This window comes from Microtus oregoni, unplaced genomic scaffold (genome assembly GCF_018167655.1).
Source record: "Microtus oregoni isolate MIOR12 unplaced genomic scaffold, Mior012 000014F_ref0000157, whole genome shotgun sequence".
Classification (NCBI taxonomy): domain Eukaryota; kingdom Metazoa; phylum Chordata; class Mammalia; order Rodentia; family Cricetidae; genus Microtus; species Microtus oregoni.
In genome coordinates, this window is record NW_024543073.1 from 18614006 (window position 1) to 18640719 (window position 26714).

The 26714-nt window shown below is 39.5% G+C and overlaps 1 protein-coding gene across 1 annotated transcript in view; it reads right to left on the reverse strand.

Annotated features, from left to right (window-relative positions):
• Positions 1 to 361: 361 nt before the first annotated feature.
• Ankrd31 (ankyrin repeat domain 31) overlaps positions 362 to 26714 on the reverse strand; it is a 164926-nt gene continuing 138573 nt past the window's right edge. Inside the window, exons 25-27 of the mRNA XM_041663201.1 lie at positions 19131 to 19271; positions 12484 to 12586; positions 362 to 507 (exon numbers count right to left, since the gene is read on the reverse strand). Coding sequence (XP_041519135.1) covers positions 362 to 507; positions 12484 to 12586; positions 19131 to 19271 — 390 coding nt within the window. The remainder of the gene's footprint in view (positions 508 to 12483; positions 12587 to 19130; positions 19272 to 26714) is intronic.

Below are 26714 nucleotides of genomic sequence, written 5' to 3' on the forward strand. Positions count from 1 at the left end.
ATATATATATATATTTTGATCTAGAGTTCAGAGTAACTGGGGAAAACAACCCAGGGTCTCTTAGGGGATAATTACCTGTGAACCACTTTTACGTGTATCTTCACTTCCCTCACAAGAATTGTTACTCACGCAGAGGCAGAAGTGCCGAATGCAAAGTTAGTTTTAAGTTTCTGTCAATAAAACTAAAGCAAGAGACTCACCAGTCTTCTTCAGGAATGCCTTTATTTCACTGGCACGAAAGCACTAGCCTGGCCTAGCAGTTTTCTTATCACAGTGAATACACAGCTCCTGCCACAAAAGATGGGATGGCTGGCTGCTGATTAGAAGAACAATACGAAATAGGCTACCAAGAACCCAGGCTTCAGAATGGTAGCGTCTTACATTCCACATAGAACTTCCAGTACTGCTCCATTACATGGCTTGGCAGAAGCTCTTGGTTGCTGATTGCAAGTATTTCTTTTATCTGTAGATAATGAGGGAAACTTTGCACTGACTTTCTGGAAGTGCCTGTTAAAACAGGAATCAAAATTAAAACCAGCCTTTTATAATGTAAGAGTTAAACACAGTTATTACATATTCTAGAATCCAGTCAGTCCATACCCGAACATAGTTGATAAGTTTTCTGACCAGGACATTCATCATTTTACTTTCTATACCTGAGACAAACCTATGGGAGGGAGGAAAAGAGGGAGGGAGGAAAGGAGCATGAACTGGTGGGATCAGAGAGAGGAGGGTAAGAAGGAGAAGAGAGCTGTTTGCAATCTAAAATTATAGCAGAAAAAGCATGAAGGAAACTTTGGAGGGTAGCTGAATAAGGCTTCTTGGCCCTCAATTTCCAATAAGTTATGAATAAAACAGATGTGAAGACTAAATGAAACTTTGCATGTATACTTGTTACTTGGCAGATGACAAACAGAAAATAACCATTGCCATTATAATGATCACTATTGATTACTGATTAATTATTAATTAGGCTGTTTCAGAATAGAAGACAGATGACCAATGTTCTAGTCCTTCATCCACCATATATGTGGAGCGTGGTCTCAAGGCAATGATATCACTTCTATAGCTCTTTGATAAGGAAGAGGGTTCTTGTGCCTCTGCCTCTTGAAAGGGTGAATGATGTTAAACTGGTTGCTTCAATCTCCAGTAGTCTCCGAGTTTGGTTATTTGAGTCACTTGTCAATTCCAAATCAAATTTTTTCTCCACAGAGATGGTCAGTGTGTTAAAACTTTACCAAGGCAGTTTTAGCTAGACACACCAAGTAGTCCATTGATTTTATCCATATCCTATGGCTACAGATGTTTCATAAAGTCAGGTATTTAGGGGCAGTGGTGCTTCTGATGATCAGTGCCCATCTATATTTCCCCCAGAACTTGCCTGGCTGTGACTTTCCCTTTCACCTGACTTGGCTCATGTGCCTTGGGCTGTATTTATTCTAAACTTCTTGATTCATTTACATCTGTACAAAATCAGGAGCTAACTCAGTGACAGGAGCACAATCCCTTCAGAGGGGGTGGGATACAATGAGATCTCTGCCGAGTCTTTGGGGAAGAGTCACAGATAAGTCTCCCTTCTAGACTTGAGCCAACAGGCAGACAGCCTTGGGTAAAGAGAGGCTGTCATGTTTTTTTTAATTTATTTATTTATTAAGGATTTCTGCCTCGTCCCCACAACCACTTCCCATTTCCCTCCCCCGATCAAGTCCCCCTCCCTCATCTGCTCGAAGAGCAATCAGGGTTCCCTGACCTGTGGGAAGCCCAAGGACTGCCCACCTCTATCCATTTTTAAAAATGGTTTCATGCATCCCAGGCTAGCCTGAATTCACCACAAAACAGGATGACCCCGAACTTCTGATCTCCCCTGCATTAACCTCCTGAATGGTAGGATCACGGGTATTTATCACTATACCAGGTTTCTGGGATTGCATTTAGAAGTTGAAAGAGGAAAATTCTGTTTAGTGATGCTGTCTGAAACCTCAATAAAGCCTGTAGATCTTCCCTGGCCTTTACTGACATGTACATGTATCAATAAAATTCCAACTTTAGTGGTTTAGGTCAGTCTGAGTGGGGTTTAAACTGTCACTATAGACTGCGGACAGCTCGGTCAGTAACGTTCTCATTTGTCACCTATAGACTGCGGGCAGCCCGGTCAGTAACGTTCTCATTTGTCACCTATAGACTGCGGGCAGCCCGGTCAGTAACGTTCTCATTTATCACCTATAGACTGCGGGCAGCCCGGTCAGTAACGTTCTCATTTGTCACCTATAGACTGCGGGCAGCTCGGTCAGTAACGTTCTCATTTGACTGTTGTCATAAAGACCTAAGCTTGATTCCCCAGAACTCAGGGGAAGAAAGGAAAGAAAAGCAAACAAACAAAGCCCCCCAAATCAGTCAGAGAGGGCAGTGGTATATTTTTGTAATCCCAGCAGAGAGGGGGCAGTGATGGCAGGTGGATCCCTGCATTGGCCACCCAGCTTAGCTTTCTTGGTAAGTTTCAGGCCGATGAGAACTTGTTGCAAAAGCAAAAACAAACAAACAACAAAAAAACAAAACAACCCAAAACAAAATAAAGCAAAATAAATGAAGGAAAAAAATTAAAGAAAATAAAAACTAAGGTAGACAGCAGCTGAAGAACAGTAGCCAGGTTAACTTTTAATAAAAACTAAGGTAGACAGCAGCTGAAAAACAGTAGCCAGGTTAACTTTTGGCGGCCACATGTGCACACATCTACACACATCTGAGCACACAACCTGTTACTACAATCGAATGCTTTTTACATTTTAAAATACCTTCCTTATATAAATATATAATTCTCATATTAATTGTAGAGGGCAAAAATACATAGATAAGCACTGGGGAAGCCAGGAAAGTTAAACTCATAGGCATCCTTAAAAGGAAAGAGATGTAGTTTACAACCTGGTGATCCTTTGCTGCTTGATGAGCCAGACTCTGCCTGTATCTCCCAGAATTAATGTTTTATTTATCCCAGATCCTTTCCCTATAAATCCTGAGCACTACTTCTAAGACATAAAACTCATCCTTGGGAGAGATGTTACTTGTACTCTATGACAACCCAAGTGACTTCTATGTCATCTTAGGGCCAGGCCGGCCTGACACCTACAGGGATTGTGTTCACCTCAGTCACACTCCCTACACACTTATTTTGAACAATGTTTTGAAGTCAACAGAACCCATCTTACAAAGCTGTACGTCCTTTCAAAGAGCTTCAATGTAAACATGTTTTAAGCTCTGTTGCATTCACCGGTCTGAGTTAACTGTTACATAAAAGCTTCTTCCCAAAATTGTGCCGTGCTTAAATGTGCAAAAACATACAACCTGACATCTGACTCTTGAAGTCTTGGTCCAGCACTGGTTTTCTAAATTGGGCTGAACAGAGTTTCATTCTTCCCTCACCCAGACTGTTTCCCTGCTGGCTGTAAAGCTGTGTTTTCATAGATCTCCAACTGAACAGATGGGCTTTGGGAATCCGGCTCAAGCTCCTAAGTAATTGAGACTTTGGGCATGTATCAACAAACCCCGTTTCCAGAAACAAGGTATCCCACAAAACTTGAGGATGGGAGATATTTCTAAGCTTGTAAAATTTACAACAGTACGGCACTGCCCGTCCTTGTCTCTACAGACAGACACTGCACCTACATTAGTTATGTTCTGAGTGTTCAAAACATCTGTGACAGTCTGTTTCTAATCTATACTTTATTTCAGTAATGTGCAATTCTGCAGGACTGCTATTTGTAAGCTAAGTGACTAGGCTGTGGATGTGTACATACTTCATATTTCAGACATGTCTGCCAGTGTCCACCTAAAGTCCTCATTTACATCTGCCAGCATATGTTATCTATGACGATGCCTATTTTCTTCTCCATATCCTTATGGACACTGCATAGTATGAATTTTTAAAAGCAATCCCACTCTGGTTATACAAAATAAAACTACTGTTTTCATTGATACCTTCCTGATAGCTAGCATGAGCATCTTTTACATGGACTTAGTGCCCTTTAAAATCTGTAGACCTAGGAAGGTGCCTGCTAAAGTTTCTGTTGGCAGTGGCTGAGTAGATAGCAAACCAGAGTATGTCAGGAATTTAATCTGTATATGGATCAAAATTCTGCTTTAAAATTGTATTCTCTGCTCACTGGGCATGAGTACAATGCTTAGTTAAATCTGGTGTTTCAAGAGGGAGAAACTTGTTGCATGTCTGCTAACAAGAGACTTGATGCAGCTCTATATACAAGAACAGTTCCAGAGACTCTGTCTCATGCTCTCATTCTATGGATACTAAAATAAAGGGTGTTTTATTTGTTTATTTTGAGATGAAATCTCATTATACTGCTCAGGCTGGTCTTGAACTTATGGGAGAAACAGGGATCTATTGGCACACCAAACTTGGGGATTCCTGTATGTGGCTTTAAAGGGGCAGAGCAGCAAGGCCCCAGCTGAGAGAACACATACTGATGCCGATGCACAATACCCTACGACCTCAGGCCAAGACTCCTTTATTGACTCAAGGTCTTTACAACTGGCCCAACTCTTAATTATAACATCCTTTAAAAAAATCCAGTGTTCAGACAGGCCCACTGCTTCAATTTCCAGTGTAAAGTTTTTTGTAATATGTGAAATTATCCAACATAATTTGCTGTGTCTAAACTAGTATTTTCTCTATTTACAGTGTTGTGGTTTGGATATGAAATGTTCTCCACAGGCTCTTATTTTGAATTGTTGGTTGCTAGCTGACAGTGCTAATTTGGGAGGTCATGGAAACTTGAGTGGGTAGAGCCCTGGTGATGAAGTAGGTCACTGAAGGAAGGTCCTAGAGCACATGTCACCCCTGGCTACCTCCTCTCCTGCTTTCTGATTCCTGGTCAGCTATGAAGGGGACATTTCGGAACCATTGTGTCTTTCTAAAGCACATGGAACTAAGCAGCCATGGACTTTGAAACTGTGAGTGGAAAGAAAGCTCGCTCCTCCCCAGCTGTTTCTTTCAGCATTTCACTTCAGTGACATTAAAAGTGACAGGTGTATTTTGCTACCTTAAGAACCCTTTTGGCAGAAACTATTGGTTCGTTCCTTTTTGGCTTTTTCTTCCGCCAGCTGACAGAATGCTGGCTAATACATTATATGGGAAACTTTCCTGGCAGCTATGTGTGGAATTTGATTAAATCCTGGCCGATGAAGTGTTCTGGGTTAGACTTTTGGCACAATTCCTTAAGGTTGCCTCCTAATGTCTAGAGTTCAGATGTGATGGCTCCAGTTGAGCTAAGAACATAGTAAAGACGACAGAGCAGAAATGGTGACTGTGTTGCCACTGTACTTGCTGTACATTGCCAATATACAAACTTCCCTCTGACAGAACTGTCTATATTTTGTGTGTGTGGTGGGGGCAGGGCATGCAGAAGCCACAGAGCACATGGGGACCATTTCTGGATGTTAGCTCTCTCCTTCTACCCTGTGGATATCAGAGATTGAACTCAACTAGTCAGGCTTAGCAGAAAGTACTATCTGGTGAGCCATCACACCAACCAAAAAAAAAAATTCCCCTGCCCACTGCCAGTTATATTTTTTCTTTTCTGAAAAAAATGCATATGTAGTTTTGAATGCCTATTTTGAAACAGTCTTTTGAAAAGTAAGTAGTCAGAAACACAGTTCCAGAATTAATGTTTCTTCTGGGACTCCAGTTCGGGCTTGTTCCTATCCTAACACCTGCTGTTTTCTGGGATTTTGTTGCTGAGTTTTCAGCTTTAAAAAAACCTTTTTATGGAAAAAAGTTTCATACAGTATTTTGGTCATGTTTTCCCCTTTCCTAATTCCTTCCATGTCTTCCTCACCTCTCTAACCACCCAAATTTATGTTCTTTTTTCTCTTTAGAAAAATAAAACAGAACAAAAACAAAATGACAAAGCCCCAAGAAACACACTCAATCCCTAAAAACCACACAAATGAAGATAAACATAAACAAAAAAGTGTTCAAACAGAGAAAAATGAGACAAAAAGTCCACAAAAATAAGACTGAATTCATTTTGTATTGGCCAACTACTCCTGAGCATGGGTCTGCCCTGAAGTGGTTAACTACTCAGTGAGACTCCATCAGTAAAAAGGTAAAAAGGACCCCGTCTGGTGGAAGTCCACGTCCCCTTCCCCCTCTCAGTGCTGGGACCCTGTCTGGTGGAAGTCCACGTCCGCTTCCCCCTCTCAGTGCTGGGATCCCGTCTGGTGGAAGTCCACGTCCGCTTCCCCCTCTCAGTGCTGGGACCCCGTCTGGTGGAAGTCCACGTCCCCTTCCCCCTCTCAGTGCTGGGACCCCGTCTGGTGGAAGTCCACGTCTGCTTCCCTCTCTCAGTGCTGGGACCCCGTCTGGTGGAAGTCCACATCCACTTCTCCTTCTCAGTGCTGGGACTCCGTCTGGCTTGAACCTGTGTGGGTCTCGTGAGTGAGATGCTGCCACAGTCTCTGTGAGACCGAGTGCTCCCAAGTTTCTCACTCTCTGCACATTATCTAGTGATGGATCTCTATGTCAGCTCCTATCTCCTGAAAGAAGGTTCTCTGACGAGGGCCAAGCAAAGCACTGGTTTATGAATATAGGATATGGTGTCAGGAGTAATTTTATCACCATATTCCTTTAGTAGAATAATATTTTGGGTTTCCTCTAGGTCCATAACCTACCTAGTCTCATGTCCATGGTTCATGCTAGCCGTGTCAGGTATAGGTTCCACCTCATCAAGTGGGCCTTAAATCCAACCAGAAAGTTGTTGGTAGCTCCCATACTATTACACCAGTTTATCTTGCAAGCAGGTCACTGTTGCAGATTGCAGGGATTGTAGCTGGGAGACACTATTAATTACTTTTCTCCTCTGGCAATGTGCAGAGTACCTTCCAGGATCATGAATGCTAGTCAACAGGGCTGAGGTTTCTAGTCAGGGACCGCATCAACTTTTCCGTGTTCTGCACATGGTTTAGTTTCGGGTCTTTGTGTTAGCTTTCATCTATGGCAAGAAGCTTCTCTGAGGAGGGCTGAGGAAGGTTCTGATCTAGGAGTATAGCGGCCTTACTATACTTGGGGGTTTCCATGGATCTCCTATGTTTAATGACTCAAGATATAACCCATTATTAAATAAAAAGAAAAACCTCCCTTCTTATCTTATGTCTGTGCGAGGGACAAATTATCAAGAAGTGTTAGTGAAGGATTAAAGAAGAAATTCTGTCTCTGAGAGAATTTTTGTGAATAAAGAGAGGAAGTTAGGACCCTGAGAAGGGATTCAATCCCTTCTTGAGTCAGATGTTGAATATTTTTGTAGTGATGACCACAACGTTTGCACTGATAGCTGAATTAAGGCAATCATTTGGTTGATAGGTAGAAACACCTTGTCCTTTAATTTTCATTGTTATTAAGGTATAATTCTTAACAGGATTGTTGCGTCCGAGGCCTATAAACCAACAGTAGCACATGCAAGTGAACGCTTAATACTCTTGTCATGCTCCCTTTCCAACAAGGACTGTGCAGGCAAGGGCCTGTTACGTCCATGAATGGGGTGGGGAGAAATAAATCTTCCTCAGGTAACAGTACCAGATGCTATCTATTTTACAAGTATATTCAAACTGAATTGCTAGGTTCAATAACTAGGCAAAATAATATAAAGGCAACTTTCATGTTAACTAGTTACCAGAATTAGTAAGTACTTCAGCAGATATGTTAATTTGGTTAGGTTAATGTAATTTTTATTTTTGGCTTTTTCTCCACATGTTTTAGTTTTTTTCACTTAATAGAACAAAAATAAAAATAATCAGATTTGTTTTCTCACCTCAGCTTACTTCTGAAATCTCACTAATCTATCAGTCCTTTTCAATTAACCTAGTTTACCTCTCTAGTTCTTAGACTTATTATCTGTATAGCAGGCCCCAAGTTCATATTTCCATATGGTGAAGTTTAACTCAGACTTCCAGGACTTGGTCTTATGAGCTAAGCACTACATTGCATTAGGATTTTGGAATGAAACTTGACTCAGTCTGGTTCTAAATGGAAAACACCTACAGATGGATTCCATTCTAATGAGCTCTATTTACTCCCAGCACTTTTGATATTTTGACTTTTGTTATTTTTCCCTCATATCAACTGACCAACTGTCTGACAGCAACTCGATAGCTCTTGTAGTTTGACTCTTGAAGGTCTTCCACAGGCCTTTATGTTGACAGTTCGACTCTGCGTAATGGTGTTGAGAGGTGGGGGTGAAACCTCTGAAAAGTGGGGCCCACGTTAAGTAAGGTTTCTAGGATACTGAAGACATGCCCCTGGATCCAGCAGGACCATACCTCCTCTCTCTTTTGCTTCTTGGCCAAGCTAGCCATGAGGTAAAAGGGGTTACCCCATGTTCCTGCTATAGCATAACTACCTTTTCACAGGCCTAAAGTAACTGGTTAAATCACTAGCCACTAGTGGTTAACTCAATATTAGCTCTTTTCTTTCATAAAGCCTGAAGATAGAGTTAAAGGCTCTAAGTTTCCAATCAAAGCTTGGTCTCTCTGAAGATCAGCTCCCCTCTTGAAGCTATCCAGGAACCAGTCACGACTCATCTCAGAAAAAGACATTACCGTCATCCTTTTCATTTGAGAAATTCCAAAGGCTTAAGGAGTTCTGCACCAGGAACCAGAGACAAACCAAATTCTTCCCATGACAAATGTAATTTCTATCACTGACAAATGATCAACAATTATTTCAACAGGTTGCAGGATGCTTGGTGTTCACTGTGAACTTGACAGGATAAAGAGAGAGAGACAGATTGGAGTAATTGATTTGAAATGTAAATTGTTTAGGTTTTTGTCCATTTGATCAAATAGAAAAAAGAAACCCAGAATTACTGTAAAGAAGTAAGAGATTTAATATATATACTTCTCAGAGGCCTGTAGACAAGGCAAACCTTCATGTTTGTTCTCTCTCTCTCTCTTTGTCTCTCTCTCTAACTTATGAGTTAGGTTCAAGTAGTGTTAATCATGATATCTGAGTGAGAAACTGTGATTAAAACAATGAAAAATAATTTAGAGTTGTAAATAAGAGCCGGAATAAACAACCTTGGTACTGCTGCTAGGTACTAATCTTCCTTGAGGCTTTGGTTCTTAACCACACAAAGCAGGAACCCCCTTGACTGTATCAGCGCTCTCACAGACACTTACAGACAAAGAAAGAAAACCAGCAGCACTGGCATGACTCTGTCTTCTCGAGTCATTTTTGATAACCTTACCAGTAGATCAATGATCATTTTGTTATAATCTGGAAAAGCATGTTATGATGTTTTTCCTGGAAAAGCACATTGTTTCTAAGAGACAAACAAGACAGCAGGACTCTATAATACATAATTAGTATGTTAAAGTGATGGCTTTTAAAACATCTCAATGTTCTTTCTCTTTCCTATATATGATTAGCTTAATGTTGATGTATTTTGAGTATCTCAGTACTATACCGACAAGAAACACAAATACATAAAATGGGTCTGCACTATTTGAGACAGGATCTCACTCCATAGCACAGTTTGGTTTGGAGTTTGCAATCCTCCTGCCTTGGCCTCCTGTGTGCTAGAATTATAAGTTTGCACCACATTCCATATGGCTTCAAGAAAGTCTTAAAATGGCCAGATTAAAAACTTAGAATCTTATTATTTCCATGATTTAAGATTCTCTTGATACAAGTCAAATGATACATACATATATGCACACATGCATGCATACATACATTAAGGAAGATGCTGTGTGTTCTGTAAAATGTTATAGATGTCATCTGATTGTTTTAAATTTAAGAAACAATGATGAACAAAGCTGAAAATACTTCTCATGAAGAGGAAGAGAGGGAATACAACAGTGAATGTGTGTGCTCTCTAATTTCTGACTGAAAAGATAGGAAGGACCATTACCTCTACCACCCCACAATTAGAGGCAGAAAGAGAAGGTACTAACTATGCTGGCAGGATGGGCCAGTAGGTAAAGGACCAGTGTTTGATCCTCTGAACCACATGGTTGATGAAGTGAACTGACTGCTGCTAGCTGTCCATTGACCTCCACATGCACACCATGGCATGCTTGTTATGTGCACAAGTGTACACACACACACACACACTGAGAGAGAGAATAAATAAATGCTTTAAAAGAGGTAATAGTAACTAAAATTCCATTTACCATTTGTTGAATTCCTTCAAATTCTACTATAGTCTTTGAGATCTTGACATGCTTACTTATTAAGATCATCCAACTAAATCCTGTTTTATCGAAGAGTTCTTTGGATCATATTCATGCTTACATTCATCTATTCATACATTCAATGAATATTAGTTAATAGATATTTATTGAAAGCTAAGGTGTGGTAAACATGGGAGTATATGAAATAAGAGCCTATAAAAATCTTTTTGAACTCAAAGACTTCTTCAATCTCTCAGAAGGATAAAAGCCTGGCAATCAGCAATGATTGATAATAAGAATGACAGGCATAAGGTCTGACACTCTATTTGCAATGTTTTAAGGTCTATATACACTACTTATAAAAGAAGGTGAAAACAGTCTCAGCTTTCCTTCTTCCAGATTTTCTTTTCTTTTTTTTTTAAATATTTATTTATTTACTATGTATACAATATTCTTTCTGTGTGTATGCCTGCAGGCCAGAAGAGGGCATCAGACCTCATTACAGATGGTTGTGAGCCACCATGTGGTTGCTGGGAATTGAACTCAGGACCTTTGGAAGAGCAGGCAATGCTCTTAACCTCTGAGCCATCTCTCCAGCCCCCAGATTTTATTTTCTTAAACAACAATTTGTCTTTTATACTGAGTCATTGAAGCAACACACTTCTATAATAGTTTTTGTAGCTTAGATATTGCTTTGGTCAAACCTAAATAGATGACCATCTGTTGTGGAATATTCTTTTAGGATGTGATACATTTGTTTATGCTGTGGAATATTTGTTTAATGATGCAAAGATGTGTTGCATTCTTTTATGTTGCATTTGTTTAACTCTGTGAAGCTGTGATTCTTTGCCTGCCTTATACACCTGATGGTCTAATAAAGAGCTGAACGGCCAACAGCGAGGCAGGAGAGAATGATAGGTGGGGCTGGCAGGCAGAGAGAACAAACATAAGGAGAAATCTGAGGGAAGAAGAAGAAAGAGATATCAAGTAGCAAGAAAAGAAGGGGCCAGCCACCCAGTCAGCCGCCGAGTAAAAGTGAAAGAGTAAGATACACAGACGTAAGGAAAGGTAAAAGCCCAGGGGCAAAAGATAGATGGGATGATTTAAGTTAAGAAAAGCTGGTTTGGAATAAGCCAAGCTAAGGTTGGGCATTTATAAGAAAGAATAAGACTCCATGTGTGATTTATTTGGGGGCTGGTTGCTGTTCTCTCCCCCCCCAAAAAAAACCCCAAAAGTTAAGTAAGAAGAGCAAATCAACCACCAACAGCTGTCCTAGCTGTAAGAGGTGTAAAATGCTCTTTCTACATCCCCCCTTTCCTCATTTCTCCAAAAAAAAAAACCACTCTGAAGAATGGTCACTGGAAAGATAAGAGAACAGATTTGGGTTATGGTCTGGGGTGGGCTCATGAAGTCCCCACACAGGTTGGTTGGTCTCTACAGTGTCAGAGACAAGTCTTTATTTCCCTAACTTAATGTGCAAGAAAAGAGAAATATTCTCTCTTCAATGTTTCTTTTGCAGTTGGGTTAAAGCATTTTATATTTTTTTTAAACTTAAACTGTCAGGTATAAAATGAAAAATGTATAGCTCAATAAAATCAATAAAAAAAGAAAACTGAAATGCAACTCCAACAGCAGCTTGTGGCATCTATTAAGGGTCTGTCTGAATTTACAGGCTTAGATCAAGCAGAGAGAAGTTGGATGCCCTGCTGGTACAGCTACAGCTTTCAAATTAGCACACACATTTCTGAAGTATCTGAAGTAAAGAAAAATCAGAATTTTTGGAAAAAAATTAATAGTAAGAAATTGTTTATATTATAAGAAATATGGGAACAAATGAGGAGCAGATAGCCATCATGATATAAACAAAAATATACATCTAGTTTTTTTTTGATTTCCAGGTTAGAAAGTAGGAGGAGAAAGGTTTGCTGGACTTTCCTAGACATAGCTGTGGGTGTGATGTGTGTTATAAAAATGACTTGAGAAGATGTCACGCCACGGTGCATTAGTCCACTTTATAAAACATTTAGAAGAGCACATCCATTCATGGAAAGCAGCTCCTAGGGATGGGGGATGTGGAGGATGGGGATGTGAGGGATGAGGAGTGACTGCTGACTTGGAAGAGGAGTCTTTGGAGACCACAACAGTGTTCTGAAACTACACAGAGGCAGTGGTTGCTCGCACTGTGAATACACTAAGTACCATGTGATTTTTACGTTAAAATTGGGGAGAAAGAAGTAGGACTGCTCCTGTCCGTTTGGATACTCGCATGCCACAACTACAAAACAGGTATTGGGCTCCATGTACCTGCGAGGCAAGGCTGCTGCTGCTGAGGTGTGTTACATGGCTCTGGAGGAACAGGCTCTTCTTCGGAAACATACTTCAAAAGCTCCTTTCCAAGGTATGTTACCTGTGAGGAGTTGAAAATGGAATTTAAAAATCATATTTTCTGTAAGAGGCAAATATACTTATTTCATGAAAAAGTGTGATTTTTTGTAAACTATTTATTGTTTCATAACATCACAGATCACAGCCATGTCTAACCCGTCCCCTTTATTTTTATGAAAATATTTTGTTGGGATATAGTTCTCATTCATCTGCTTAACATCTCTGGCTTCTTTGGAGCAGCTCGGAGAGAGTTAAGCTCTTGTGGCAGAAATCATGTGTCGGTGAAGCCTGATTATCATCACTATCTGCTCCTGTACAGAAAAAAGTCTGTCAACCTTTGTTTACCACCAATTCTCTCATCACTCACGAATGTCCAACAGCCAGTAATCTAGTACCTGCTGCTTTATAACCTAAACATGATCATTATAATAAAACCAAACCATGAAACTGAAGTTTTCAAGAAATGAGATAGCTAATTGATCACATTAATAACATTTAGGTTTATATGTACTTTTAAAAAGGTGCTTGTGAATTTAGCTATTAATTAATGTGTTATCAGCTTAAAGGCTCAGAGCTTTAAAATATCTGTGTGTAAAAGGGAGGGCAGAGGCAGACTCATGCATATCTAGCTACTCTCAGCTAGGACATTCTAATAATTCACTCCCAGAGGGTAGGTTCATGTAGACAGTGTGTCAAGTTTCAATATGAACATTCTTCTCTCTAAGCACATTTTTGAAACTTCTAAACTTAAGAATGATACCCACATCGGCCTTATATAACTTCTGTGCTCCTGTTTCTGTCACGGCAACTATTTCATTTAAATGAGCTAATGTGTCTTGCTTCCATTCAATCATGAGCTTTTTGTGGACATGGTCTGTGCCATATGCATTTTTATACCCTTAGATGTCACATAGTGCTGGCTGTTATGGAATGAAAGACTTTTAAGTTTCAATTCTTAAGAATGGCTCTTAAATCTGTATCTCAGTTTGTTTTTAAAGAATTATATGCAGCTTATTGAGTTAGGCTTGAAAGAGATAATATCCAGCAAACATTTGACATGGTTGCTTGTATATTCTGAGTGCTCAATAATTATTCTTATTAAATTATAAAATAATAATTCTTATTAAATTGAACAGAGTGACCCACAGGTAGATCTGTAAGGTGAAGGGACCCTGTGGGCTCAACTCATAGAGCTAAGTCTGAAGGTGAAAAAAGGGACATATTGGACCTCTCCAGGGTGCCAACCCCTTCTTTCTTGTCACAGAGTGAACAGGCCCCTAATTATGAGTCAGTTTTCAAAGAAGCAATATTAGAAACAATGGATCTTATATTTTTAGTGTCCTGGAAATGTCCAACATACTTTACACTCACCAAAGAACAGGCTGAGTATGTTTGCTCTTGCACCTCAGACTAAACCACTATTTCTACCAGAAGTGCTGGGTAATGCTACGGTGGTAGCTAATGTGAAGTGGCAAACATAAACGCTGTAAGTGATTAAAACATCCAAAACCCCACAGCTTTATACATTAGCCTGCATTTTGAAATCTAGCTATGGGTCACAGGCTATTCTCAAACATTTTTAATATCTAGTTCATTTAATCCTTATAGAAAACCTATGAGGTAGTACAATGGATTAAATGCTTGCAGGCTTTGCCTGGAAGCACTTTCAGTGTCTCATAGAAAGCTGGGTAAATCACTAGGCTTTCTCCTTCCTTCCTTCCTTTTTCTCCCCCTTCCTTCCCCCATTTTTTCTTTTTCTTTTTTGGCTATTATTGTCTTCTCAAATTGGTAGGAAACATATAAAAATTTCCAGAGAGCCAGTTGTATAGGGATTGCATTTCATTCTTATTCTACAGCAAAACATTATCCATGTGACTTTTCTTTTTGAGTTAAAAGAATAGACAATTATACTAAGGAAAAAGAATATATTTTAGTAAGAAAGTAAATAAGCTGGAGAAAAATCATCTTGGTGAAGCTGTGGATTCTCATCAGTCAGTGAGGGTGAGGAACAAGTGTTGACAGAATGACTGTGTGCTGGGGGAAATATCGAAATGGAATGTGGTTAGGTAAGGGGTGTAACCAATGTTGCCTCAAGTATAGTCAGTAATTTTTAAACTGTGACTGATAACATAACAAGCAGCTAAAAATTAAATATGATATAGCTAAAAAAAGAGACTTGTGTAAATTCTATTAGTAAATTAGTAAAAGCCAGCCTGGTCCTGTCAACCTCCCTAGGTTCTTATAAAACCAAAAACAAAATATGCTTCACTACAATATAAATGCTACAAACCAGATTTTTAAATTTGCTTTTTTATTCTCTGTGTATGAGCCTGTGGCCTGCATGCACGCATGGCACCACTTTTGTGCTCATGCCCTAGGGGTTAGAGGGCACTGATTCCCAGACCTGGTTGTGAACAGTTGTGAGCAGCCATGTGGGTGCTGTGCATAGAACCTGTGTCTTCTGGAGAGCAGCCAGGGCTCTGAACTGCTGAGCCATCTCTCCAGTGCCCAAAGCAGATTGTTTAGGGCTGTGAATTTTTTTTTAAAGTGTGAATTTTCAAAATCGCTTTATTGTATTGAACTCAGAAATGATATCACATAGCTGTATTACAGTACCACTCAAGCAAACACTGCCTCGCTCTAAACTATGCATCCCAGAGACCTCTGCACAGTCAGAATGGCCTTCTCAAGGAGCGCTGCTCAGGGTTTTAGACTTCCACTATCAATTAGAAGAAAAAACTATGATGAGGTTAAGGCTGGAAAAACAACTAGCTTTGCATCTTCTCTCGCAGCTCACGTGTCCTGCCTGCATCCCGTAACATCACCGGAGTCCCCTTTCTTAGTCTCATGCCATATGCATTTTTTCCTTTCTGAATCTGAGTGAGCTCAAATAATAACAATAATATTATAATAATATGTATACTCTATCTACTCTGCTTCTACTTTCCTGACTCATTTTTCCTTACAGTTCAATAACAGTCCCTTTGTATGTGTACATTTTCATTATTGAGCCATTTGCTGGTTTCCATCTGTGTTGACTGCAGTCCCTTGCTATCTTTAGCAGTGCAGCAGTGAACACGAATATGTAGCTGTCTCTATTGGTGGATGTGGAGTGCTCAGAGTATGTGTGCCCAGGAAACAGTAGAGTCACATGGTAGTTCTTTTTAATTTTCTGAGGAAACTCTAAATTGATTTTCACACTGGTCATATTAATTTGAACTCTCACCAGCAGAGAATAAGGGTTCCTCTTCTCCTACATCCTCTCCACATCTGCTTTCAGATGTCCTGACATCAGCACTCTGATTAGAGTAGGAATCATTTCACAGTAGTTGATTTGCATTTCCTGATGACTAGGGATGGCGAACACTTAAAAAATAGTATTGGTCATTCGTGTTTCTTCTTTTGAAAATGGTATGTTTATGTCGTTAGTCCATTTGTTAACTAGTAATTAGAGGGTATTTCTTTTGGTGTTTAATTTTTGCAGTTCTTTGTAAATTATGGAGATCATCCCTCTGTCTGGAAGCACAGTTCACGGAGATTTTCTCCTATTCTGTGGGCTGTTTGTGTGCTTGCTGAGTTCCATTGGCTGCACAGACCTTTTCTTTCAAGCAGACCATCTCCTGCTACTCTGGCTACTTCCTACACTGCTGGTGCTCTATTCTTGCCGACCCCACTGTCTTGAAGAATATGCTTTATGTTTTCCTTCAATGTTTTAGACATTTCAGGTTTAAATTAAGGTTTCTGATCTATTTCAAACTGACTTTTGTACAAGGTGAAAAACATGTATCTAATTTTATTCTTCTGCAGTTAGATATCCAGTTTTGTTAACACCATATAGTGTGGTCACTGACGCTCATGGTCTGTGGCAAGTGCCCCTCCCCTAATACCACTTTATCAGATCAGAAGCTATGGAACTGGGTCTGGCAGTTTTTATTTTTTGCTTGTTTTGGTTCTTTTGAGGCAAGGTCTAGCTATATAGCTCTACTTGCCCTGAAACTTTCTGTGTGGACCAAAATGACCTCAAATTTATAGAGATCCCCTTGTCTCTGCCTCCCAGTGCTAAGACTAAGGGTATGAGGCACCACACCTAACCGCTTCTGGTTTTTAAAGTGATTAATGTATGGCTGTTGTAAAAACTGTTGCTCTGATCATAACTTAAGAAGAATGGATGAACCAGGTACTAGGGTGATCTGGTCTCTTACCAGAGGTGTCTCTGCCCATTGGAACGAACTAGTCTACCCTCTGTGTGGGAGGTAGAATCAGCTCTGTGCAGTGGCTCTGCAGATGCAGAGCAAGTCTACCCTCTGTGTGGGAGGTAGAATCAGCTTTGTGCAGTGGCTCTGCAGATGCAGAGCAAGTCTACCCTCTGTGTGGGAGGTAGAATCAGCTCTGTGCAGTGGCTCTGCCACACTGCGCACGCAGAACAAGCCTTAGTTTCCCGGTGTTTGTACTGGCCAGCTAATCATCCCTAGTTGTACACCATCACCATTCTCAGAACTAGTCAGCAGAAATACATACAATTAATTACAAACACAGCAAAAAGTCCCTGGCATCCAGAAGTGACTGTGACTTTAGGAGTTCTCCTAAAGTCCAAAGAAGCAAGTTTTATGGTAAACTTTTATAAACACTTGTAAAACAACAAAAAAACCCAACCTCATAGATGTCATGTTTCTTAGCCTTGAGCATTTACTAAAAGTGCACGAGTGCCCCGTAGGAAGTGTTAAAGCTCTGCTTTCTTCTCTTTTAACAATTTTTAAAGAGTAATACTCTAAGGCTGCTCATACCTGGATAGGTATCTCACATCAAGAACTGTCCTATTTTTAGGGCCCACATTTGCATTTGCTTCACTACCATATAGGTGCTAAACCACAGGTCTAGCTGACATGAAATTATCAGAAGCAAGATGATACATTAATGAGGCACTAGTATAGCAGAAGAGCCATATGTCATAATCAGTTACTCAAAGGCAGGAAACACAGTAGTAGTTCCAATGCAGGAAAAGAGAGGAGACAGTGAGTCCTCACTGGGTTCACTGTAACATGAGTACGCTGAAGTCAAATGACCTAAAGCAAGCAATCTGCCAGATTCACAACATGAGGAAACAGTCTGTGTCAGCAGAGTATAATCTATCATAATTTTTAAAAATATTGCAATGAAAGGGACTATTATTAAATTATTATTAATATCAAATTATTAAGATGTTGATTGCTAACATTTGTAATGAATTATACATCCATGAAAAGGACTTGGCAAACAAACTAAGGATGAACTGAAAGTAGATATGTGATTCCCAAAGGAGGGAGGAGTTAATCCTTTGGTGGAGAGGGGAGTGGAAGGCATGGAAGACAAACTACATAAGGTACAAAATCCAAAATATGCTGATACAAGTGAAAGAGCTAAAATACATTACTAAAGCTACTCTGGTAACTGTTTAGAAAAATGCAGAGTTGGGGGCAGAGCAGGAGCTAGGAGGGTGTAAGCAGAGCTAGGCTGGACAAAATGAGAAGCCAACCTCTGTTAATTTGTGCTTTGAGGCTTGCTGAAGGGAAGTGGAATTTAAGTGTATCATCTATTCTTTGAAATGACAATGGCAGTGTTTTAGTTAGGGTTTTTATTGCTGGGATGGCCAAAAAGCAATTTAGGGAGAAAAGGGTTTATTTGAATTACACTTCCATATCACTGTTCATCATCAAAGGAAGTCAGGACAGGAGCTCAAACAGGAGCTGATGCGGAGTCCCAAGACTAGCTTGCTCCCCATGGCTTGCTCAGCCTGTTTTCTTATAGAACCCAGGACCACCAGCCTAGGGATGGTACCACCTACCATGGGCTGGACCCTCCTGCATTGATCACTAACTGAGAAAATGCCCTACAGGCCTGCCCACAACTAGATCTCATGGAGGCATTTTCTTAATTGAGGTTCCTGCCTCTCAGATGAGTTTAGCTAATGTTGAGTTGACGTAAAACTATCCAGCACAGATGGATTTGATGATGCATGCTTGTCTGGGCCAACTATGGTATAAGATGGTTCTTAAAGTAGTGAGATCTTAGCTGAGTTTGTAATTCAGAAGACAGGACTGAATTAGTAGCCAGGCTACTTAGTCTTAGAGTTTAAGTGAAAATGAGAAAAATAATCGTGGAGTGATTTGAGGATAGTGCCATGTTCAAAAGGGAAAGTGTAATGGAATGTCTGTAAGCCTCAGGGTTCTCGCCCATCCCCTTTGTACTTAGGGAATTTATTTCATGATACTAGTAAGAACACAGCTACTTTATGATCCCTATTTTCGATATGGATTCAGAAACTTGAAGCTTCTTGGGAGAAAAAAAAAGAGGTGCACAGGTGTGATGACGTTTCTGAGAGTAGATAAAAACAAGGAGGGGGGTGCAGTCAGCTGTGCTACATGCCCTGGGCACTGTGGCAAACACTCTGTGGAAAAGAAGTAGCACATCACAGGAGACACACGCAGGGCACAAACCAGATCAGCGATCATCCACATTTCTTGTAGAGATGTTTGAAAGTAAAAAATAAACATTTCCTATTTCATTATGAAGTTAAATTTAAGAATTACCTTACTCCAAGCATAATTCCAGGTCACATAATTGCCACCTCCCAGAAGATCCTTGAGCCAGGTAACTGGGTTCTGATAAATCTGACCGTTTTCTACCTTAAGTTTACCACTCAGTAAAATACTGGCTTTGTGGGTAGTCTCCTGAAGAAAAACAAAAATAAAGATAAACAATTGCTGAAATATATAAACTTTTGTTTCTGGCCATGATGAAATATGAGAGATCGGATTTACACCTGACTCCCCCACCCCCCAAAACCCAACAAAACATACAAAACAATGGCTTGTAAAATGCCAAGTACCAGGCAAAATAACATCCACTGAACACTGAGAAGAACTAAATGTGGGGCCTCCACTGCCTCAGCCTCCTGTCCCAGAGTCCAGATCCCAGGCCTGGCAAGGAAGGGGAATCCAGGCAGGAGTCTAGATTCCCAGGGTCACAGCAGGACGAAGTGCTGCAGAGTCAGAAGAAGAGCAATCGTTAGCTCTTCATCGGGGCCTCCTGAAGGGTTCAGCTAAGCAGTGACCAACATCTATATGAGAGGAGATTATCACATGCCTAAGAATGGAAGAAGAGGCAGCATGTGAAGGGACTGGAAGGCGACGCTGGCACTCTCACAGGACAGGGACCAGTGCTTTCTCCACCGTAAAACTAGAAACCCCAAGACTAATGGTGTCATCAAGAAAACTTCGTCAAAAAGTCTTGATTCAGTAGGAAAAAATAATTAGCTCTAAATTTGACACTGCTCAAACAAAACTTAAAAAACAACCTCAAAAGGCCAAAGACTCTCTAAGCAACTTACTTATATTATGGAACAAATATATCAAATAATTGAAAGGATGTAAAGATATCCAGCATTCATGAGGCAAGTTTCAGGATGGGATCCAATTAATTTTATTAAAATTAACAGGTGCAAATCCAACAATATTAATAAATTCTTGTTTACTATCTTGTTTAAATAGCTCATCAAAAGGCAGGTGTTGTCAGACTAGACTAAATAAATAAGGCCCAACTATATAATATATACAAGAGGCAGACTTTATATTAAAGGAAGTAAGTAAATTGACAATTAAAAGATGGCTAAACATATCATACAAACAAAAAGCACAAGAAAAATGAACTGGTTATACTAATAGCAGAAATACTTTAAACCAAAAGTTACTAGAAATAGACATTATACAATACTAAAAAGGGTTACTGCATCAGGCAGATACAACAATTATAGACACGTGTGTGGAAATCCAGAACTCCAAAACACAGGAAAAAAACTTAAGGGAAAAAACAGACAAACCAACATGAAATGTTGGAGACTTCAATGTCTTACTTTCAACAAGGAGGTATAATGATCACATAGGCAAAACAGCAATGCGAGAAGACAAGACTCAACCACTATAAAATTGAACACTAAGCAAGAATATACAGAAATCTCTACATAAGTGGATTATAGATATACATCTATACTCCCAGCACCCGGGAGGCTGAGAAAGAAGGGTTGTGAGTTTAAGGCCAGCCTGGGCTGAAAGCAAAATAACAAAATTATGTATTAAAAACACCAAAGGCTGGTGATATCGCTCAGTGAAATATTATTTTCCTTGCATATACGAGGTTCTCAGCACTGCAAAAGAAAATTAGCAAAAAAGAAAGGCAAACCAGTTAACAATAAAATAGTAATTCCTTGTACTGCCTGTGGAATATTATTTAGGAGAGGACACTTGCTAGGTAAGCCATAAAATTAGCCTTACAAAGTTTCAAAAGGAGTGAGACAGTGTAAGGTAGGTTCTCTAACCACAATAAAATATGAGTAGGAATTATTAACAGAAAATAATAGGAAGCTCACCATTATATAAAAATTAAACATACTCCTAAGTAACCAGTGAATCAAAGACGAAACCAAATTACAAATTAGAAAATACTTGGGATAATGCCCAGTGGATACACAAAGATCCCAGCATCCACATAAAAGCCAGTTGTATCTTTAACACAGCATGGTGTGGGGGCAGATGGACCCTAAGGGCTCTCTGGCCAGACAGCCTAGAAGAGACAGTAAACTCCAGGTCCAGGGACAGACCAGTCTTTTAGAAAAGATGATGGCAATAGAGGAAACACCTGACACTGACTCCTGACACCTATAGTTGCACACACACAAGTACACATACATACAACACACACACACAGATAACTCTAAAATGGATGAAAATGTCTAATATTTTGAATGTAGAGATGCAGCAAAAGCAGCAGACAACAGGGTGTTCTTTTTTGGTGCAGGGTGGAGTTGGACACAGTTTCAGTATGTAGTTCAAGTTAGCTTAGACTACACCATCCTCCTGCTTCAGTCTACTGTGATTCTACTGGAATCACAAACATGTGCTACCTCACCTAGCTTTAGAATAATGTTTGCAACTGTAAATACAATAATAATACTAAAAAAGAAAATCTCAATCTGATGGTTTAACCTTTAAGGTACTTGAAAAAAACAAAGCAGAAGGAAATAAGTAACTAAAAAAGTAACAAACAGTAAAAACAAAGCAGACAATAAAAAAGCAGTTGAGAAAAAGCAATAGAAAAGTTTTTTAAAAAACATGGACAAAATTGACAAACCTGTAAGCTAGATGACTAAGAAAATCAAGTGAGACAACTCAAATAACGTCAGTCAAAAGAGAAGGAGATACTAATATTGATATTACAGAAATAAGTTGTAAGGGAATACTATTAATAATTATACACTGATAAATTAGATTAGCAAATTCCTTGAAATAAATGAACTGTCAAAACTGACTCAAGAAGAAACAAACATTCTAAAAATACCTGAAGCAAACAAATTAGTAACAGGCATTACAAAGAAAAGCCCAGGTACAAATGGCTTCACTGCTTAATACTGTGAAAATGCTAAAGAAGACTTCACAAACTTTTCCAAAAGTCAGGAGAGAGGAGTGTTTGTGAGTTCATTCTGTTAGGCTAGTGTACTCCTGACACCAAAACCATAGCAGTTCAGAACTCTGGTGCATGCGGATAGAGAAAATCTTTAACATATGCTGGAAAGTCAAATTCAACATCACGGAAGAATTCTACACCACAACCAAGTAGAATTTATCTCTGGAATGCAAGGGTTAACACCCAAAAGTCAACTAATGCTGCCTACCATATGGTGTGAACACCCAAAAGTCAACTAATGCTGTCTACCATATGGTGTGAACACCCAAAAGTCAACTAATGCTGCCTACCATATGGTGTGAACACCCAAAAGTCAACTAATGCTGCCTACCATATGGTGTGAACACCCAAAAGTCAACTAATGCTGTCTACCATATGGTGTGAACACCCAAAAGTCAACTAATGCTGCCTACCATATGGTGTGAACACCCAAAAGTCAACTAATGCTGTCTACCATATGGTGTGAACACCCAAAAGTCAACTAATGCTGTCTACCATATGGTGTGAATACCCAAAAGTCAACTAATGCTGTCTGAGAAGCTGTGTGTGTAGGGACTGACTGATTAGACGGCAGTGATGTGGACAAGGTGGAATGTTGACGGTCCAAAGGGCTAATTACCATCATCTTGGGTTAGCTTTAGGCCCTGGGTAGCCATTCATTGTCCACCTCTATGTCAGAACCAAGACCCTGTGACTAATGGATAAAAACCTCTAAAAATCTATTGACTTAACAGATCACTAGCCTCCACCAACCCAAAACCTCAGATGGCATCTTGGGCCTATAGAAAGCTCCCCCATCCTGCTGTTCCTGCCTTTCTGACACAACCACCCATGTATTTTTAAACTTGACTTGATTTGTGGCTTTCTTGGTCTGCAAAACTAACAAACTTCCCAAAGCTGCTTCCACGTTGGGACATGGAATTTGAGTTAACCTAAATCTGTGTTTCTGGGCCATGGGCATTTAAAATGACTACAGAATAAACTGTCTTAGTCCCTTAGATGAAAGATGTGGATTCTGTTTGTTTTCCTGCATTGTAATATCAACAGAACAAAAATAACCCACGGAATCCTCCCAATAAATTAATATAAAGCATCAACAAAATCCCACATCCTTCCTGATAAAAATACCCAATGAACTATGAGTAAAAGAGAACTTTTTCAGGCTGATAAAAAACATCTTTGAAAAATCTAGAGCTAACATATTCTTAATTGTGAAACTAGCTTAGGAAAGAGAAGACTGGTTGCTTTTATTCTACCCAATTTGGTCTCTGCAGTAAGGTAACCCCCCCCCCCCAAAAAAGGAAGAAAGTTCAATAAAATTTCCAAACACATTCTATAACTAGTAAGCTTAGAAAAGTTGTAGGAAAATATTTCAATACCTAAAAGTCAATTTCTTGAAACTAGTAATAAGCAACTAGAAATTGAAATTAAAAAACAGATAACTGATGTTATTAAAATATGAAACATTAGCCAGAGGGTGGTGGAGTACATCTTTAATCCCTGCATGTGGAAGGCAGAGGTAGAAGGACTTCTATAAATTTGATGCCAGTCTGGTCTACAGAGCGAGTTTCAGGACAGCCATGACAATTACACAGAAAAACTGTCTCAAAAAAAAAAAACCAAAAATGATACGAAATATGTATAGACAAATCTAATAAAAGATAAGAGTTACCCCTACACTGCTGAGACAAATCAAAGACCAAAGTAAATGGATGGACATCCTCCATTCATGGGCTCAACAAGACAATATTGCTCAGCTGCCATTTCCTTCCCAACTAATCTACACATGTAATGAAATATCAATGAAAATAACAGCCTTTTTTATAGTAGAAAAACTCATTCTAAACTTCATATGTGACATAAAATAGCCAAACATGTTTGTAAAAGAACGTGATCAGAAGGCTAGCATTAACTTAATTTCAAGGTCTACTATGCAGCAACAATAATCAAGGCAGTTTAATACTGATGTGAATGTAGACAAATAAATAATGAAACAATAGGGAGTCCAGGAATAGAAACACATATGAGCAGCTGATATTTTAAGAGACTCATAGGCAACTCATTGAAACAAAGATGCCTCTTTAAACACACACTGCTGGACCAACTAGTTATCCAAATTAGGAAATATGAATGGGCCTGGGCATAGTGGGTCACACATGTAATTCCAGAACTTGGAGGGCTAAGGCAGGAGGGTCACTGCATGCTAGCCTTGGCTACATAAAGAGTTCCAGGCCAACCTGGGATACAGAATCCTAAAAATAGATAAAATAGAAAATTAATTTAGGATGGATCCTAGCCCCAAACTGTAAGAATTATGCTTAATCTTTACCCTGGTGGTAAATTATATCCTTTGAGAAGTATAATTTATGAAGTCATAAGGTCATAAGCACTCACTGTGAAGACACCTACGCACCACCGTCACATCCCCATAACTGCAGCTACTCAATATATTAACTCACTGATTTTGCTTTGAGTCAGACAAATCATTTTTTTTCACTTTCATTTGGAACACAGATTTTTAAAGAAAATTTTAATTAAAATATAATTCCATCATTTCCTCCCTCCAACCCCTCCACCATCCTCTCTCTCCATTGTCTTCCACATTTCCTCCCCTATTCCCTCTCAAGTTCATGGTTCCTTTTCTTACATGTGCATGTGATGGCTCATCTTCATTGTCAACTTGATGACGTCTGGAATCAACTAGAGCCCAAATACTGGGCATGCTGTGAGGGACTTTCTTAATTTGATTAAAGTTAAAATCTTACGAACTCATCCTAATCAAATTATTCTTTGATTAAACATAATTTGAGGTAGGAAGAGATACTCAAAATTTGGCCACAGCTTCTAGTGGTGGCCCACAAAAAAGGACAATGAAGAGGAAGCTTCACTTTTTGCCTGTTTGCCTTCACTCTGACTAGCAAATAAATTTGTCTCCTCCTCTGTTGCTGTGCCAAGTATTAAACCCAACTTTTCTAGGACTCCAATGTAGACTGAAAACCAGAAATTCTCCAGGAATCCTCCAGGATTCCAGTACCAGACTGGGAGTGCTAAGGCATTGAGTTTCATGGACTGAACAATTATAAATTCTTGGTCTTTCTGTTATGAGGCAACAACCATTGTTGGACTATCTAGCAGCATCCTATAGCCAGTCTAGTAAATCTCTTCCATGTCAAGTCTATCAGTTCTGTACCTCTAGAGAACCGTACATACGGCAATGCATAAATACATAAATAAAACCTGATGAATGTTGCTTTTTATGTATATTATTTTAGTGTTGACCATCTGGGGTATCTATCCAAATCTTCAGATGTGAATATATAACCTGGAAACCAGAAAATTAAAAAAAAAGAATGACGGGGAGGGGTTTCTAGAGAGGGACTAGCAGAATACAAGCAATATGAAAGGGATATAGGGAAAATGGGGAGGTGGCCTTTAGTTAGGAAGCAGGGAGGGAGGTCAATACAGAAGGAAAAGAAGTAGGGAGGGATAAATAACACACATGCTCACTTTGAATGAAATCTTTTTTTGAGTTGTTTGTTGGTCAGGGAAGTTCAAGACACTCTCAAAACAATGTTTCCTGCGACTGTTGCCTTTAGTTGCCTCCCAGAGGTTGGCAGTAAGTCCCTATCACTGAAGACACTATGTACTTGAACTGGCTCTGACCTGAAAGCCTACTCCCCGAGGACTAGCTTTCACAGTACCAGAAGGTGCTGTGCAAGCTGATGGGGGTGGGGGTGGGGACGACAACCACTAGCCCTAGACGGCTGTGACACCTCTGAGTCACAGAAGTGACCAACTGCTAAAGATAACTAAAGAGACGGGGTAGGGTGGGAAAAAGGTTGGGGAGTGGAAGTTTGGTAGGGAGGGGGATCTGGGACGGGTATGTAAAGTAAAAAAGATTGTTTAAAAAAAGAAGAAAAAAAGAAAGCAGGTATTAGAAGTTTCTGGAGCAGATGGATGGTTTATTATTTATGGCAGAATTTCACAGATAATACACACGTCAAACTTGTCAAATACTACACTTTGAGTATGTATAGTGCAACTTCTACAAATTATACCCCAATAAAGATGTTTAAAATGGCTACAATTATGAAAAACTCTACTGAAGATTTATTAAGCTGACCCAGTAACTACACTGTCAAAAATCTGATGAAACAGAACTAATCTACTAAAAACGGATGTGCTCTGGTCACTGTAAGGCAGGCATTGCTTAATGAATGGGCTGCAGGCAAACTGGAGCACTGAAGGAAATGAGAGCACTGAACTCTAATTGAAATTTTACCATTACACTCTTTTGTTCTTAACTTAGAAGTAAAGCTTCTGAAGTAGGAAAAGTCAGAGTCTAGAAATGGGAAGAGTAGGAAACACAACCATTTAAGTTAAATTCCAGTTAGGCTGGGCTGATTTCTCGAATATTAGTTCACAAGCAAAGAAGCATATTCAATGACTTGGTAATCTTTGCCACTTCTAAATTCCTCTTTAAAAAAGTGAGAATATATGAAGTATTTTAATAGGCATATCTAACAGACCTTTTTCTCATAATTCACTTTTATGCAAATATTATATTTTTAACTGAGTTCCTTACTGAAACTTCAAGTCTGTCTTAAACTGAACATCTATGGAAGACAAATTAATACATCCCTAGGAATGGCTTC